Consider the following 20,596-nt stretch of genomic DNA (forward strand, 5'->3'; position numbering starts at 1 on the left):
TAATGTTTCAATTCATCAATTTAATCTAGAGCATAATTCCATGATTAATTATATAATCGCTATTAAAAGAAAAAAATACTGCTACTTTAGATTGCATTAAAGATAATCATCTGATTTATATATAAAATTATATGCTCAATTAAAATTTTTTTTTTTTCTTAAATTTGAATAAAATAAAATGCGTACTAAGTATAGATAAAAATAATAAAATCATAAATATTAAGATAAAGCAAATATGAACTATCTCCTATATAATTTTTTTAGTAACGTTTTCATTTTTAATCCCATTTTTATTATATCAATATTTTTTTTATTTTACATAATTTTACATACAGTTTGAACCGATTATTGTCTAATTAAATAATGTGAAGTATCAAACCCACATATTTTATTTTATAATTATGATCACGCTTATTTTATAATCATGAAAATAGACATCAGTGTCTTCTAAATATTTTCTTGTTCATCTTCCTCATCGCTCATGACCATCATAACATGTGGACGATTTTTTTCATGAACAGAGGAGTCTGAATCCCAATAATTTTCATTGCCACATGGAATATCTGAATCATTGTTCGCATAGTTTTTCTCTGTAATACTTTCTTCAGCCATTATTTATTTGCGTCGTAGATTAAATTACATATAATTTAGAACTACATATATATTTAACACTATATTATATAATATACACTGCAATTATTTTCACGTAGATTCTACACTCGTATGTCACTAAACAACTATATTTTATAAGCAGTTCGTAGTATTTTTCGAATATTTACTTGAGCACATGAAAACCAGATGCGTTTCATACGATGGTATAACTAAATTCTTATTCATAAATTTTTCCCACTTTCTATAAAAATGTGTCACTTCTGAGATTTGGTATTTCCAGTAAGCCAGTGATCTGACCGTAGATAATATTTACTCACAAAAAATATGTTGGAATTTCCTTGTTATAGGATAGAAAAAAACACAATAGAATTTTACTAATCTTGAGATTCTCAGTAATCCATCACTATCTAATGGTTAATGGATGATAAATTTTTAGTATCTTTAGTATTGTTAGATATTTTTTATTTTATGTAAGTTGACTTCTTTTCTAAATTAACCCATTTACCTTATATATTATTTTTAAATATACATATTTATATGTTTGTGTATAAAATATCATATTTTTCTTTATTTACACCGTTCAAAAGAAAAGCGTTATATATAAAAATGATATAGTTATTTTATATAAATATATTTATATATTAACTAATTCATAGTATTATTTTGAAGAAAATGGCAAAAAAACATACATATATTTCGTATTTAAATCTGTAGCAAAAACTTAAAGAAATTATATGTTCCATATATACTCATTCTAATAATATTCTTATATCGCGAAAAATTTTTAACCCTCACCCTTAGAATCCAAGTATCAAAGCATTAACATGATTGCTATAAAATTTAGCCAAAGCTAAATTCTTTTCGTTTAGTCTTTGAAATGGTTCCTCTGAGATTTAATTGCCGTAAAATTGTTCCACGGAAGAGGGTAGACTTGAAAGGTATATATATATCGACCTTATCGGAGGGCACGGGTGAAGTATTTTTCATAAAAAACCTACCCCTAATACGGACCACGGTCAACTCCAAAGTATTACCTGGGAGTTTATAAATTTGGCAGTGAAAGCTGCGATTTTTATGGCTCATTTGCTGGGAGAATAAATTACACACTCGCTTGATTCGGGAAACGAGAATAATTTATATCGCAAAACTTTGCAATTGTTGTTCAGGGGGAAATAATTAAGAAGTTGTGTAGCGGTACTAAGTAAAAAATACGCATTTTAAAAATATGTACAGTATTCAAACAATCAATAAATGAAAGTACAAACATACTAAATTTCTTGAAAGGTACACTTTCAATTTAAAAAAAACGTTTTATATAATTATTAAATGTTGAGTTCTTCAGTATTTTTTAAATTTTTTTCGGCTCATCTTTTAACAAACTAAACTAATTTTTTTTTTTTTTTACAGAAGAAAGCTGTTGATTTCCTCATAGAATGCCAGTGATAAGTTAAAAAAAAGTGCGTGTATATATAAATCATGAAGTGCCAGTTCGCGTGATATGGATCGACATGGCTCAGTGGTTCCGGTTCTATTCGGGGCCAAAGGTCCGACGCCATCCAGTACTGAATAAGTGATATTTAGTATACACGTTCACCTATAAAGTGCATGCGTGATAGTGTAACGAAGGCAGTGAATAATGAAACAATGAGGCTGCTGCCGAAGAAAAGTCCTGTATGGGGCGGCCAGCTCCTACTGGCTATGTTGCAGTTGTGCGGTAAGTGTTTTATAAATATTATATAGCTAAAAACTTCTTGCAACTGACAAATAACACATCTATTTTATTATACAACCCTTAAAAAGCAAGATTTTTTAATTTAATGTGATAAGTTTTACTAACGTTTCTCAGACAATGATTTAAAAATAGATTTTCGAGGCAATATATTTTGACACATATAATATATTATATAATATAATTTTCTAAAACAAACCCTAAAGTTTACCTCTCTTGAAACTCGGAAATATTTTATAAAAAGTGCTTAAATAAGTAATTCTCCTGAACAAATTACAATTCAACTTAAGATATTTTAAATCGATTAAAGATTGAATATTTTAGGTTTATTTAATATTGAGAATATTTTGACTTTTAAATATACATTTGCATGCTAATTTTTGAGCTTTTAAGTAAATAAAATTTCAGTTCGTGTTAACCCTTTCTACGCAATGCACATCATATCCATATATCATCACCCGTGCGAAACCGATTATCGTTCTATAGTCAGTAACTTTTGTGCCCTTTGAAGGCAATGTCAAAATCCCTTGATTATAAAACCCAGGTCAATATATTTACCGACTTTCAAAAAGCATTCGACAGAGTTTGTCATGAGTCTTTGGAAGTCAAACAACTTCGCTTACTTGAATGGTCTTGTTAGCTTTTTTTAAATTTTCTCAAGTCTCCTTTGTCAGTATGTGAATATTTCGCTGCTTCTGGAGTACCGCAGAGATCCAATCTGGGTCCTTTGTTTTTTTACTTTTTATTAACGATATACATGCGGCAATTATTGACTTTAAATATATGACCTATAAGTGTTTTAGAGTATTCGCGCAAATACATATTCTCTCTCTTTACATAAAGACATAGAATCGCTGTGGAGGTAGTGAAATAACAAGCGACAACTTTTCAGAATCACATTACTACGTTTTTCAGACACCTATTGCCCAGAGAATTTTTCTTATAGTTCAGGCAAATGTGTTTTTAGCATAAATAATTCTGTCAATGATTTCAGATTTACGTTTGAGCAGATATGGATTTTTTTATGCACAAGTTTGCTATAAGACGTCAAAGATACTCGATTTTCTTATGCGGAGCGCGTGTCACTTTAATATTTTTTTTGTTGATTTACGTTTTGTACAATACGCTATTTCGTTGCATCCTCACATATGGCTCGATTGTCAGGAAGCCAAGTAAAACAAAGTTGTTTAAAAGAAATCAAATAAAATTTAGTCCCTTATTCTTACCCTTTACCATTAATGCCCATAATGACTCATAAAGAAATTTATCAAGTCATATTGGTTCTATTTTTATTATATTTTTTTGGTAGATTTTACTGATTTCTAGGCTTAAAAGTCATTTGTCAAATTAATTTGCCTAGTTTTATTAGCATATAATTACCCCGTTGTAACGTTCGCTTGTCAGGTTACAATGTAAGATTTAAAAAAACATTGCATTATGCGTTAACCCATTCTACGCTATGCACAACATATAAGTCGGGTCACCAGTGCTAAGCCCATCATACGATGGGCTCGACAATCCGTTTTTTTTGGCAAAAAATAAAGATAGATAGTTGTTTTTATGAGCTTTAAAAATGAGTTTCACTCATTAGTAAAATATTTAATTTTGGATAATAATATAATTTAAGGTAGATCAATGAAAAATTGATATGTAAAATATAGCAGTTATTTTATTTATTTAAATTTAGCTCGAGAAAATTCAGCATCACTTACAAATGTATATAGCTACCACTGTTAAATTGTATATTATATATTTTTTTATTAATATAAAGCGCTAATTTATTTTAAATATAATATTTTAGCTCAGTTTTACAAGAAGTTTGATCCATTATGTTTTTTCATTATATCAAAAAAAAAATACCAAAACGATTTGTTTTAAAAACAATAATATATATAATATATAACAGTTTTTAAAGGTACAGCAACTCCCGTAACTTTATTTAGTTTTATTGGGATTATGCAACTTTTTTTAGCAGTTAAAATATTCAAATAAAATAAAGTACTAAAATACAGTATCTAAAAAAATATTCTCTAGTTATGAAATATCATGATACAGTCAACGCATTACGCGACTATTCATAGAAATGTAATGCGGCATGGAAAGGGTTAATAAGAGCATCAAAGCAAAATCTGGTACTCACTCCTTAATTTTAAAAGTCTTTTTAAAGAATTTTTGCTGCAGCATTGGTTTAGGTACACGTTCACCCATAAATTGTATGTGTATCAGTGAATAATAAAACAATGAGGATGCTGCCTCAGAAAAGTCTTGTCTAAGGCCACCAGCTCCTGCTGGCTATGTTGCAGTTGTGCGGTAAGTGCTTTCTAAATAAGCATACATTATGGAACCGTGCATACCATGCATTATATAAATATTACATTGGAGCACGGTGTATCGCATGGTTTTTTGGTAGTGCTCCGTTGAGACAAAGTTTGCTAGTACTTGGGGGCAAAAGCTCTCTTGGAGCCACTGAAGGGTGTTTTCGGCGCTCTAATGTTGCGCTATTAATATAGTAATAAGTACATAGAGTTAAACTTGGATGAGAATATATGGGTTTTCTTAATCCCTTTGAATTACCTTTATATTTAGAAGCGCAATACAATATATGTTCTAATATTCTATTTGATTATATTATATATCATAAGCCGGAACAATGTGTATTTTATTTAATAATAATCATTATTTTTCCTTAAAATTAAGCATTTTTTATGAGCTGAAAACAAGTTGAAAATCTGTAAAAACTTTTCATTTTCTAAAGAAATGTGCGGTGTAATGATGGTTAAAAAAAATCGTACTGGGGAGAAAGTCTTCAAAATGAAGACGTCGTAAGACGTCTTTCTTTAGTTAATAATATCCAACTAGAGGGAAAATAAAAATCACGCACAACTTGAATAAATGCTTAGTGTTTCAAGAACTTTTAAATTAGCTATGAAAAGCAAAAAAGCTTAAAAATAAGTGCCTTACAAAGCGCATAGAAACAAAACAGGAATTAGATCGATTTTTGTATGTAAACAAATATTTTTAATATAATGTTTGATTTTTTTTTTGAGACAGATTTTCTAAGGCAGAGATACAAATTATTAATTTTTAAATTCCCGCTGTTTTATAATAGGATTGGTTAAATTAATTTATGATTTATGGTGATTCCGGTACAACTACGGTTATTGTAGTAAAAAATCGTAAAATCATACATATATATTGTTGTATATTTATAAACAGTATGTATTTACTTGATTCACGATATTTTTAATAATAAAAAAAAATGTTTTTATATTGTGTAAATTAAATTATTAAAAATTTTTGCTTTTTTAATTTTTATTGTAGCATTTTGTTTACCGGATTTTAAATTTGTTTTAGAGCTAACCACCCGGGTTTTTTTTTGCCGAACTTTGCTTGGCGATTTCGCAGAATTATGGCAAACAGTTATATTTCAAATATCAAAGGTATGCAGTATATTTAGTCTCTTCTGAACTATCGACCGAAACGTATCGCGAAAATTGCTCTTCTCTTATTTATCTTTTGTGATTATGAAATATTTTCGATCACCCTAAAACGGAAACGGAACAATTTTAAGATGCGTTATCCAACGTCTCCAGTGATTGTAAATATAGTGATATGTGCAAAAGTGATTCTAATTCAAGTGAACGTGAACATAAACCAGGTATGATGAATCTACTTGCATTCAGTGATGGTGAGTGTGATAGTGAATTTGATTCAACAAGCTATAATCAAGATTTCAAAGGTATTCCAGGAGAACCAATTTTTCCCATTGACGAAGCTGACAATTTATTTATTGGCGATGATTTGTTCAAAATGATAGTTTCAGAAACAAATTAATATCATTGGCAAACATTTCACAAATACAAAAATATAGAAAAAAACTGCGCAATGGAACGATGTGACAGTAAGTGAACTAAAAAAGTGGTTTAGTTCACTTATTAAATGGGTATAGTTCATAAGTTAAACAATCCCCATAATTCAGAAAACAATATAGATTAAGACTAATTTTAACTTTTATTCATTTTGATAAAAATGCAACAATTTGGAAAAGTACAGATAGGTTGGCGAAAATGAAACCAATTATTGATTATTTTAGAGGCAAATTCAATAATGTTTAAAAGTCAAAGCAAAATCTTTTCCTAGATGAAAGAATGATTCCATGCTAAGATATACTTATTTTTCGGATATTCAGTCCTCAATCAAATATTGAATATTGAATAGAAAGGCTTGCGATTTAGATACCGGTAATATTTGTAATTTAAAATTATACACCAGAAATACAAGAAGATGGAACAATCCGGAAAAATGGCGGTCTGCCAGAATCGTAAAAATCGTAAAAACATGGCAGAAGAGTTAAAATACTTATCCAAATTTGGAAGACAAATAAGAAACGAGATTTCAGAATGATGTCTACTTTTCACAACAGCCAGATGATAAGACACGGGAAAAAAAACAGAACGACCACCTTACAAGACTCAATGTATGACTGTAAAATACTATTTCGAAAAACAATGAAATAAACAAAAAATGTTTTTTTTTCATTTGTTTCAATGCGCATTGTTTTATTCGTTCAGTTGTTATAAAAATTCGAATCGTAACAGCAAAATTAAATTCAAAGATTTTCTTTTGAGTAAGGCTAAGGGATGGATGCAGAAATCAGTGGAAACAATTGATTCTGAAGACATTTCGGAAGGTTTCTATCACATCTTGCCGTGCCCGTGCTATCGATCCACTAGAAAGGCTTTCGGATAAGCTAAAAAACCATCATTCAAGTAAAATAAAAAGTGAATTGTGAAAAGAAAGTGTCGTGTTGGTTCTGCACATGGTATACATTTGCAGAAGTTGTATCAAAAAATGTGAATAATGTGAATAAAAAAATAAATATAAATAGTGATACAGTGTGGTGTATAAGTGTAGTGCTAAAATAAATGTGTCTGTGCCAGTTGTAAGCTGAAAAAGGACGTCGAAAAATTTGGTGAGTGCAAATTATATTATAATATTAACGGATATATTTTATAAATCATTTATATAAAAATTTATAAAAGCATTATATATTTAACAAAATATCAAATTATAAATAACTGGTTTGTTGCCATTGCAACCATATTCAATTTACACAACATATTAGGAATAAAAAATACATATTTATTCGTAAATTATTTTATTCCTCAGAGATTCTTTTAAATGCAATACTATTTTTTTTCAATTATTTTACAATATACTGCGGCAAAAATTTATCAGTAATGTAACTTTTTTCCCCCTAGTTTCTTAATTTGTGAATCATTGCGGTTTTCCAAATGGTGAGGAAATTTCAAAATAACAAGCACCCAGTAAAAATGTTCGTAAGTTAACAAATGATATTTTATGGAAATTCTTTGGTTACTGTGTTATCTAAATTATCTACATATACCGTAACGATTTTACTTTTTTAATTTTGTATTATCATACAGAATTTTAGCTTAAAAAACTTTGTTAAATAATGTACTATTAACCGTGATGTTTTGATTTTTTTTGCTTTGGTTTTATGTTTACCAAACAAATTGACCCTAAAATTTATTTCTATTCAAGAAGTGTAACATAAAATATTATTTTTATATTAAATAAATAATTATGGTTTATATATTTCATAAAAAATTCTCGTCTCATTGAACTCTTTTCACAAAAATTTGTAGTAAAATATAATTTATTTTTTATTTGATAGTACGTATAAATAGTATACTACCGTTGATTATCATATAAAGGCACACTTGAAGGTATTTCTGTGGTTTTTTTTATAAAACAAAATGCATGTCGCAGGACTCCACTAAAAAATGTTTTTTCAAGACTCGTATACGAGTCCTCGGGCGTTACGCTGCGATTTTAAAATAAGATGGCGAGACAAACTTGTAAGCTCTGTTTCAAAAAAAATGTTTAAATCTACGGCAGTTATTATATGCTCACAAATCAGTATATCCCGTATTATTGACGTTGAAAATAGCCCCTAATATAAAACTTAAGTTTAAAATCATACAATGTTTATGTAAAGGAAAAATTTGTACAAAAAGTTACAAGTCAATATGTATAAAACTACGGCTATTAGCAAGTCCTTAAAAACCGTTAAATCTTATGTAAAATATGTAGACTTTTTTTCGATTGGCTTTATAATATATCTTTATTGTTTTTCTACGCCTTTTTTACCGGCGTTATTAATTCTTAGAACATTATAATATTCGCCATTTTAAAGCATTATACTAGACCAGGTTAGCTGCAATATATTACTTTTTTTAATTTTATAATTTTTTTTATTTTACACATTGTTTTTACGACAAATAGTAGAATTAAATAATAATACACTAATATACCCAACCTAAGTTAAAACATTAGTTTAAAATTATGAAATAGATACATATTTATCACTTTTTATGTCTTGCTTTTGTATGAGAAAAAAATATTAAAAACCCCTTTGTGAATTAGTAAAAAAGTCATATATCAATACGATTAATACTGTGGCTAATATAAAGCACTTAAAAATGGTTAAATACCATATAAAAAATATATACAAACATTTTTTTTAATTTATAGAATAAAACGCATTTTGAAACCTAACTGTATTTTGCGGCTTACTGATTCTTAAAATGTTTAAGCATTCGCTATTTGGAGACAAGATAGCAGATTAGGTCGGCTGAAAACTGTTACTTTTTTATACTTTTATTATTTTTTTTATTTCACATATAGTTCTTACTACAAATAGTCAAGTCAAAAAATAATATTATAAAATAATAACCTAAATTATGAACTTAATTCATAAAAATTGTTTAAAATTATAAACTAGATAATTATTACTTTTTATGTTTTGTTTTTGTGAAAAACTCTTTTGTGATTTTTTAAAAGAATGTTATTGTCAATATGATTAAAACAACGGCTAATATCGAGTCTTTAAAAACCGTTTATCTCACATTAAAAAGCTGTAGAATAATAAAAATATAATTTTTATATTACTACACTTTTTGTGTATTAATTTTTTACGTTTTTTAGGATTATATATTGATAATATTTTTATTGCAAAGCCGCCATTTTAAAACTCGATGGTAGATCAGGTATGCTAACAAACTTAGCCAATATCTTTAGGAGATTTATATTTTTTAAAAGTTATATATCGATATAATCCAAACTACAGGAGTTATCGTGTCGTCAAAAACTGTTAATTACTGTCTAATTAAATTTAATAATATATATTATAATAGCTTTATTTTACAGTTTTTTATTGAAACAGATTAAAAATTATATTTTATTTATCTTGTTATTAAAAAACATTTTAATACTTTACTTTATTATATACAATATTTTTAGTCTTTGGTCTTTACGTATTATAGTAACACGTGATCGGTCGTTTAGCTAAACTTTTAGCTTAAAATTTAAAGTTAAAAATAACACATTAACTTAGAAATGGTAGCCAAATTTACACGTGCAAATTTCACGTCACTACAGTTCACCATTTCATAGAAGTTTTTGTGACAGACAGACAAACAGCCATACACAATTATTCTCTGTTTTATAGTATAGGTATATTTTATTACAGTGATAGAAATTTAATATAGATATTTATATGAATTTCACTTAAAATAAATTTTTCTAAATGTTAACTTGCATTATTCAATATGATTACAGATAATTCTTTAAGAAATTAAACAAACTTATTTTTAATAAAAGATATATTTAATTTTTTTTAAATACAATTAGGATATTTTTTACTATTTATTGTGTTATTTCATATCCGTAATTAAACAAGCAAATATATATTTTATTCACAAGCGTTAATTTCTACAAAATAATATTAAGCATAGTCCATCCATTACTGATTTAAAAAAATTAAAGGTAAAATAAAAAAGGATTGGAAAAATACGATATTTGCGTTAAAATGATAAAATAAAACTGGCTGACAATTCTTAATGGATAATATATTTTTATACTAATCTAAAAACTATAGATAATAAGGCTAAAAACGCAGTAAACCCAAGGGAAATTTTGAGCTATGTAAAAAAATCCCTTGAACTATATAGATTAGATAACATCTTGTTAAAAAAAATCGCTTTTAATGGCTTTCACAAGTAATCGTGCTTATCATTTGAGTACTTTCCCAGCAAAAAAAACAGCAAAAATCTTTATAGTAAAATTATAAAACTTTTAAAAAAATATGTATATTTAAATAATAAGTAAAACTTATATGATTTTAAAGATCCAGAAATCTTGATTTAAATATGAATTTCTTATCAGAAAGATACTCAAATAAATATAACGTAATTTAATCTTAGAAGAGAAAGTAAAACCTTCTCTTTTAAGCTTAAATTGCATTAAAAAAAATGTTGTTGCAATATTAAAATTACATTTAAAGAGCAATTATTAATAATATAGTAATATAACTTTTATTAGATTTTCGGATTTATATACATATATTTATTTGATCTATGTCGTTTTTGTATAACTTAACCTTTTGCAACCGCTCTAATTCAATCGATTTGTATACAACACCCGCTTTCACTTACCTTTTAGAGCCATTAAATAACTGATAAGGCGATTCTCGTAAGTGATTGTGTTGTTTTTTTCGAATTACGGAAAAAATGATTAAAGCATCGATAACGGTAAAATGCAAATACTAAGAATGCATAAAAAATTAGGTATACATATATAATATTAATTCTAAAGTAAATTTATTCTTGATTTTTATAATATTTATTATTTGGCGAATTAACAGTGGACTTTTTCGCCATAAAATATTATAAACTAGAGTTGAATTAGTTAATATTAACATTAATTTGAACTTGGAATATAAATTAATACATCAATACGTAATTGATCGCAGTTTTTGATCCCAGTTATCTAATTAACTGATAAATAATATTTTTACTTCGTAAATATTTATGTGAAACGGAATCGGGTTAGGTTTCAGTTAGTAAACAATTATTAAAAATAGTTTTGAATATTTTTGTCGAAAAAACAGTTTAGTTTTACATATTTTTATATTTAAAATTTATGCTTTTTCCGTTTTTTTTTTATTTTTAAATACGTTAATATAAATATTAAAAATTACTTAAAAAATAAACTATACATGTATTAGCTACAATTTGATTAAAAATATAGTGGTTATTTTTTATGGACAAAGAATCTAAAAAAATTATAATTTAAAATATTTTTGGCTTTAATTAAATTTTTAAGGGATCTCTAATAATTTAATAGAGAATTAATTTATATTTATATTTTATGAACGTATTTGCAAATTTAATGAATAAATTTATATATGGACAACATAATGGCTAAATCTGTTACCCCCACTACCACTCCCAGTAGCAGATAAGGCCAATGAGTGTCCGAACGCGTCATTTTAACGCGCTCCGTCGTGCCCTTCGGAAGTGTTTTCAAAGTGCTAACAAAAGTGAACTCAAAGTGTTATTGTGACAATTGTTAACTGACGCCATATCCAAATATAACAACGTCCCTAAGCAAGATCAACCCATGACACCAGAGCAACAACGAATGCAATTTGAAATAATGTTGTCGCTAAACGGTATTATGAGGCCGAAATTCGTACGTCATCAACGGCCAAACCAACGTAATCAACCATATCTATCCGACGGGAGTCGAAATTTTCAGTCATCGTTACTGCAATTTGCAATGCAGCCGGCGATTATTCCAGAAATACGACAATATTTAGCCGATAACTGGGAAGCGATTATCATGCAACGTGATCAGCATTCAAAAGAAAATAAACAGCAACAACCAGAAGAAGCATCGTCTACAAATTCAGATGAGCCTCAACAGTCAGAAGATGCTGAAGGATCATCAGACGAAGAAGATAATGAAGATTCATCTGAAGTGGATGAGGAATATTCTTCATCTACACCGCCGCTTAGAGCGCTTGCAAATGACGAGGAAGTAATTCGTTTAAACCTTTGCAAGTTTATTGAGGGTATGGATAACTCTGAAAATTTGTCGTTCAAATACAAATATGTTTAAAGTGTGAAAAGATCGACTAAATAGTGAATATTGTAAAGGTGTTAGTTACTGGTTTTTAAAACTAAATTAGTTTTTTTTATATAATTGAATTATATAACTCATTTTTAGTAAGTTATTAATTGAATTTTTATAAAATAATAAAGTGATTGTGTAAAATGTATAGCAAATGTAAAAATAAACTCAGTTTTTTATAACACAAAGTCATCTTTTTGGATTTATATGTCCTTCAAAATATAAAAACGTAGTAAAAAATATTTGTAGTGTAAATAAATCGACTGAATAGTGTAGTTAGACAATATTTTTAATTTTTAAAGTATTCTTTCATATATATGTATATAAATATAAAATAAGTTTGCTGGTCTTGACAAAACATAATCAATTAAATAGATACTTCTTACATGTTAAAATTATTAATCATAATTTTTAACTATTTGTTCAACTAAAATCTAGTTAAATAGTAGAAATTAAAAAAAAATAGGGTTAAATGCAAGAAAAATTAAAAAAACGTAAAAAACTATATTTAAAATACATAAATAAATTAATTGATTATTTAGTTACAAACTATCTATAATTACGTGCTTTATTTAATAAACACAAAGACTTACCAAAAATAATAAGTTATGCCTCTAAAGCAATATGTGTTTATGTTTATACCTAAATTTAAGATGTAAGTGTATTATTATAGCTCGTGTATTTTTTAGTGTTCAGAAAATGACAGATTATTATAACAAATAAACGTAGATAGAAAATAAATTTTCAGTGCTAGAGCTCAGAATAAAATTGAAAACAATGACAAGCTTACTTAAATACTATATAATATACTTTATTTTATGCTTATATTATTGTATATCATTAAATTTTTATTGAAATTAAACTAAGAAAAATGTTAAAAAGCATCAGTTCAATATATTAATAGTCATATTAAAACCAATCTTTTAATTTACTCTTTGATAAACTTGTTTTCTATTTTATTGTTGAATAATTTATTTTTTATTTTTAATAATAATTGTAATTCGATTAACAGTGTTTACCTTTAAGGCTTAAATATATGTATTATTTACTGTTTTATGCGCTTGAATAAAAAAGCATTTAAATTAATTATTAAATGTTTTCTCTCTTTTTCCTAACACTATATTAATACATAGACTTAAAAATTTACATTTGCATATATATTTATTTATTTATTAACGGACAATGCATGTTTTATTACAACAGTTAAATTTATTGCAGCTTTTTTTAAATTTATTAATAATGATTTAAGCTCGTGTTTTTAGTCAACACTTTTGACCGTTACTTATATTATTGTATTAAAAGAATAAAATTCATAAAAAAATAATGAGATTAAATTTAATAAAAATGTTTTAAATATATATGCACAGAAGTAAAAATATATTATGTATAAATTATATAAAAATCTTTTATAACGACTACTCAAATTATTCAATCGAAATTTATAAAACATATTTATTTATTCTTACCGAATATAGATGCTAATTATAAATACAGTCACTTCGTACAAAATCTAACTTTTATTGTAAATAGTGATTCAGAGCTTATTAATATATTTACATACAGTTTCAAAAATTGATCTTGCAGTAAATCTCGACTAAGTTCCTTAGCCAGCGTGATTAAAAAAAAAAATAAGCACCATTTTAGTTGTACATAAAAATATTTAATTAAATATTGTACGAAAAAATTAAAGATGTCAATAAATTTTTATGCTAAAAATTAAATCGTTATTTTTTTATGTATATTTATAATTTTTTTCGAGACACATTACTGTCTTATTTTTATTGAAATTGTCATTGAACCAATTTTTAAAATATACCGTACATATTTTGGTTACGTTACGTAACTCCGGCAAAAAAAACACAAAATAAAAGTGTTCATATTAAAAAAAAATGTAATTTATAAGGCATTCGCCGGTTTTTAAGAACACATTAACTACCTTAGATAAAATTTTATTGCTTTAAAACTTATCTTAAAAATAGATCTCTTAAATAATCAGCTAAGTTCATTAGTGAGAGTGATCCGACATAGTTTTTCAAACGGTCGGCTACAACGGCTTTTAAAAAAATTAAAATCTATTGCTGTATAGATAAAAATCAAAGCTGTATAAATAAAAAGTATTATAAAAAAAGTTAAGATCTCGAAAACCTTCAATGCTAAAAACTAAAACGTTGATTTTTAAAATACTATTTTTGTCGGATTTAACGGTTTTTAAGAATACAATAACTGCCATAATTTTATTATTATTACAATGACATTTATTTTAAAAATATACCTTGTAAATACATATATTTATTACGTTTGTTAGTCAGGCAAATCCGCTATTTGGTTTTAAAATGGTCACTAATCAATAACTAAAAATACAAAATAAAAGTGAAGAAGGCGATAATTTTTTTTTTATATTTTATAGGAATATTTTTAAATAAATCTTGTAAATATATCACTTAAGTTCGTTAGACAAAGCGATCCGTAATATGGTTTCAAAAGGTCGGCTATTAAAATTAAAAAAACTTAACACCATTGTTAAGAAAAATCAAAGATATATGTAGATAAAAAGAATAAATAAAAATTTCTATATTAAAAGTATAGATTTTAAAAGCATTAAATGCTCAAAGCTGCAACGTTGATTTTTAAAATATTTTTTTAAATTTAATTTTGTGTATGTTTTTGTAAAAACATTAATTGTTGTAGTTTTATAATACTGTTATAAAATTAACTATTATTATATACCTTCAAAATATGATACATAAGTTATGTTCGTTAGCCATCGCGATTAGCCATCTTATTTCAAAATGACAGCCATTCAATTTTTTTTCTTTTAAATAAGTAAGTAAATAAGTCGAAAATTAAAAAAATATATTTATACACTTTTTTCTGGTTTTTGAGAAATAACTGCCTCAGCTTAAATCATATTGACATAAAATTACGTCGAAAAAAATCCTACAACAAAAAATTAACATGTCAGTAACTCTTATATTAAAAACATTTTTTAATTTTGTTTCAATAATTATAGTTTTTTAACCCTGCTGTAGAAATATAAATAAAATTAAATACTTTTTCTATCCTTTATATACAGAAATCCACGCCATTATTATTTTAAGTATTTTTAAAATGATATACAAAATTTATGAGATTGTCACTTCGCAGATTTTTAAATCGTACAAATAAAAAAATCAGTAACCATACCAAAATAGATTATTGCAAAAAACATTTTGTTTATGTTCCGTAGATAATTTTTTTTATTTAACACTTGTACAATAATATACACAGATAAATTGTAAATATAAAATATCATTCTTTGTATTGTTGCGAAAACTCGTGATAAAAAGCTTTGTGCGTATTTATATGACGCAAGCATATACATAAGCGCAACGCTATGTATGTGTATTTTCTGCGTTTCTATTCATCCGATTTTATTTATGCAGTTAAAATTTTTTTTTTGAAAAGATGATATCGCATATATTTATCAATGGCAAAATTACGGTAGCAAAAACATTTTTTTCCATTTAAATACATATAAGATATTTTCTATGAGCTGAGTAGCTCGTTTTTAAATAATGTACGAAATAGCCCAATTTATATTTTTCATTATGATATTCATCCGAGAAATAGGGAAAATATAGGTTGAGCAAACTGTGATGATTGATTAAAATTATAATTATATTATAATCACTAATTCTCGTCTCCTAGATAAGATAGAAATTTAAAAACACTACGGTCTATATGTGATTCAGGTCAATAGTCAGAGATTTACATCCATAAGCTATCGTTCTGGTAATTCTATCTAGAACAATGCTAACTTTTGACTACTCTAGCGTACCGACACTCGTCGTCGTCGTTTAGATAAGCATTGGTTCATAAAAATATTAAAAATAAATTTTATCTTTTACATTTTGATATCAAATAGACTTATGATTTATCTTTATTTTAATTTTTGTAATAGTTCATCGTTGTTATAATATATTATTTTAAAGGTCAATGAAAATAAATAAACACTAGCTCGTGCTCAGTAATAATTTTAATAAAATCCATTTTGTGTATAATTATTCACTCACTGAATTAATTAAAATATTTTAATTAGGATGCCAAGTATATATATACATAATATAATATTATATAGAAATAACATTTTTTTCTCCACAGCGAACCATCTTTAAAGAGTAAAAAACGAACACGATTCTCATTTATTTCATTAAAAAAACACACACAACCTCATTTTAAGGTCTCCACCCTTTTACGCAAACAGAAGGGTAGGTAGCGATCGAACAACCCCGTGCGGTTGGAAAAATATGTTTTTAACGCTCAAGTTTTTTTTTATTATTTAAAAAAAGATGAATATTCATAAAATAAGAAATAAGCTCTTAAGCTCCTTTGTGATCAAAATAGGGATTTCGCGAAGTCGATTTATGAATATGCAAATTGTTTTGGTCGGCGAGATTCTTTGTGCCCCGGGATTCCCTTTTAAGCGGTGTCGAAGGATGTAAGGTCAATAGGATCTGGGAGAAAAGGCCAATTATGAGAGTAAAACTCTGCCCGAGAGTTGAGGGAAAAATAAAATAAAATATAAAAAGATGGGGTGAATTTTGTCCCGCCGTCAAAGGGACGAAATTTTTAATTTATTAACGAGTTGTTCCGCAGCAGGACGAGGCAAAAATATTTAGTATTATTTTTTTTGGGTGGTTCCGTTATGATAATTTTGATTTTATTATCAGGCGTGTGATTTGAATTCGAATTGCATATTTTATATTATTTTTGTTAGAAAATCATGTTCTGTGAATATTTTTCATGGCATAAAATGGTAAACAAGAATGTAGACAGAGTAGATTGAAAAAATAGGTCAAAGTATAATATATACATGTATTATATATTATATATGAATATGTTATTCAATTCAATTGATAGGTTTATCCAATACATAAAAATTACCTTTAATTACAGTGTATATAACATTTTTTCTGCATACTTGTACACATGTTTTGTAAAATAAGACAACTTTAAAGAGATACACTATTTTACATAAACTGTTTAAGCTCTTGTATCTGGCAAGCTGGATATCTCGAGTAACACAAACGTTGTCAAATGTTAACGTTTGGTTGCAATAGTAAAGAATAAGGGACGCAATCGCGACTCTTTAACGAATTTTACAGCCTATAGCTGAAAATGCTATATCATTCATGATTTTAATTCTGATCATCCTATATTTTTATTCTGAATAATTTAATAGCTATACTATTTAACTAGGCTCTTAATAAAATTCCCACAGAGATTCGATTTTTATTCTAACCCAAAGTTGATATAAATTATATTGATTTAATTTATTGCAAGAAAATAAGCAGTTTATAAAATAAAATTTAGAATAAATGTTTTTTACATTTTTTCGTTATTTATGTTGGTTTTTGAGGACACGATCACTGCCGTAGTTTTAATCATAATTACATAACTTGTTTTTAATATACATCTTGTGAATATCTCGGCTAATATTGGATAATTTTTATTGATAGACTTTAAAAAATATATTCTTAGTTCGTTTGAAAAAAATATGTTTGTAACATATTTTTTTTTTGGTTATTTAGATATGTTTTTAAGGACACGATAACTGCCGTAATTTTAATTATAATTATATAAAATTTTCTCTTTAAATAAATATTTTAAAATATCGGCTAATCTTTCCTATTTTTTATAAAAATATCTGGTTTTAAAATAGTATTTTTAAAAAAATTAAACAATTATATGCTTATTAACAAAACCCTTGAGCAAATAGTGAGGAGGTACAAATTAGTAAAAATAAGAAAATTAGAATTAAAAAACAATACTTTACTGCATTTTTTTGTTGTAAATGTAGATTTTTTTGGACATGATAACTGCCGTAGTTTTGTTTATTAAAACAAAACTTATATAATATCTCGGCTATTTTTTTCAAATGGACCCCGTAAAAATCTCGACCAAGTCTGTTAGTCACCTTGATCCTCAATCACCTGGTTTAAAATGGCAAATCTATTTCTGAAAAAGTTTTAATGAAGTTATTAATGTTGAGAAATAAAATATAAAATAAAACAAAAATTAAAAAACGTTGTTTATCTCACATTATTTAGTTATTTAAATAGGTTTTTGAGGATATGATAATTGAAATAGTCTTAATCATAATCACATAAAATTTGTTGTTGAGATAAATCATGTAAATGCCTCCGCCTAGTTTGGCGCTATTACAATAAAAAATAAATCTGACACTGTTCAAAAAATATATACTTGGATTCAAGAGCAAAAAAAAAAATTCAGGAAAATTTGGAATGTACGCTTGACAAAGACCAAGCCTAACAAAGCTTTTTAATCGTTAGGTTTTTGATTTTTTTTAGCTTAAGCTAAGCCATTGGCCTATATAGATTTAAACACATAAGTGTTTAATGCGGCCCATTGCAATGAAAGCTCTAGATCTTTTTAAAGCGTTAATATTCACGAACGTAGATAAAAGTTTCTAGCGTAGCGCAAGATCTTAAGCGTGAAACGCAAAATAGTCATCGATAGGACTAGACAATTTATTTTTAAAGTCGGAAAAGTATAGTCTGTACGGTCTACATTAGTAACCTAGATGCAGCGGGTTCGAGCCATAGCAGCAAACTCAAATTTTTAATTATAAAAATGCACTAATGTTTAGAACCAGACCCAGCTGCTAAGTTACATTTGATAAATATTAATTATGACACAAATAATATTTTAAATTAAATATATAGGTATAACCGAACCACATATTGTTTTTCTGGTGGTACATCCTTATTTGTAGGTATTTGTTAGCTCTGATTGACCTGCTTAAATAAATAAAATCATTTAAGTTGAATTTTTAAATCTATATATAAATAGCTACTCTGATTTCTATCTCATGATTACATTTTTGATACATAACACTAACGCTCTTAAACTTTTAATATATTTGTTATAAATAATATAGTTTTACTTTTTCTATTATAGATATGACTTAAAAGTGCAAAAAATAGTTAATAAAAAACACATAATTTATGTAAGGCGTCTAAAATATTATGAACATAAAAAACTTGTGTATAGTATATTGCAAAATAATAATAATAGTGTTAATAAATAAACGCAACCAATGGTATTTTTCTAATATTTTTTAATATGATTTCTTAAGAATTGTGAGTGATTATTAATAAGTTAAGTTGGTCTTTAATTTTTAGGACTAGTCAAATATCTTGAACCACATTGTGTACCAATTCAATATTCTCAAATCTATACACCAGATAAAGTAGTATTTTTTAGGACCAGCTCTTCGTAGCCATTGCCGAAAACAACGTTGTTTCACACAAGCTAGTTGAAAGGCTTGATGTTCAGGGTTTAAGGAAGGCGAAAAGTGCTGACATCTTAATCCAGAATTGGACCCTATGCGGTACCCACAAACGAAATATACCAAAGTTTCCTTATCATAGCTCAAGAGTTTACTATACTCGAGCGCGTTTATATCACACCGAATAATATAAAAGTAATTGCAATATAAATATTAAACCCATAGTAGATACGGTAGATTTTGTGCGTAGATACAGTCGTATATCTCTGGTCCGTTGCTCGGGCAACTCCCCTAGTCCCTGGTGGACCATAAAGATTTTTTTGCTCTCTTTGGCCGATTCGTACCCCACAAGAAAAACGCGAGCCAAGATAAAAATGTGTTGTGTTCTCCACCGGAGGCGGTTTGTCAAGACTTACCAGCCGGTGCTTGGCAAATAAGCAAAATAAACCCGACTTATTGAAAGCTCTTTTTCATATTCCGGATATATCCGGATTGTCTTTTTTTCATATTCTCTCCGCTCTTTCTCAATCTGCTTATTTCCCGTTCGCTCGAGTGCCGCTTTATAAGTTCCGAGTAAACAATCGGTTCTGTAGAGAGAGAAGCACATGTCGGTCGTCTTAACTGGAACAATAAATACAATTATTGAATCGTAAAGACAGTGTAGTTCTGGCCAAAAACAAGGAAGACTTTTTGGCAGAAGATGTCTTCGATGCGTTATCGGTACAAAGTTTTGCCGTTGTAAAAATCAATGGACCAGTTCTAGCACTTCTGTGCCAAACTTCGCATTAAAAATAGACGAATGAGAAGTGCATAAAAAAGTTTCTCAGAATCAGACGTCTATTTATAAACAAATTAAAATTTTATCTGAAAATTAAAATACAGCTCATCAAATACTTAAACTTAAAAATATTAAAAGATTTCATTTGACATTAATCAAATTAAAATTTCTTTATTTAGAAAAATAC

The 20,596-nt window shown here is 27.0% G+C and overlaps 1 protein-coding gene across 3 annotated transcripts in view; it reads left to right on the forward strand.

Annotated features, from left to right (window-relative positions):
* The window catches only part of LOC148232834 (uncharacterized), a 248,966-nt gene that overhangs the window by 76,860 nt on the left and 151,510 nt on the right, over positions 1-20,596 (forward strand). For all 3 annotated transcript variants that reach the window (XM_088190570.1, XM_088190569.1, XM_088190571.1), the window contains one exon: positions 2,020-2,326. In XM_088190570.1, the coding sequence (XP_088046696.1) occupies positions 2,218-2,326 (109 nt within the window). In that variant the 5' untranslated portion in view covers positions 2,020-2,217. The remainder of the gene's footprint in view (positions 1-2,019; positions 2,327-20,596) is intronic.

This window comes from Plectrocnemia conspersa, unplaced genomic scaffold (assembly GCF_051122295.1).
Source record: "Plectrocnemia conspersa isolate PC_06_02 unplaced genomic scaffold, ASM5112229v1 ptg000008l, whole genome shotgun sequence".
NCBI lineage: Eukaryota > Metazoa > Arthropoda > Insecta > Trichoptera > Polycentropodidae > Plectrocnemia > Plectrocnemia conspersa.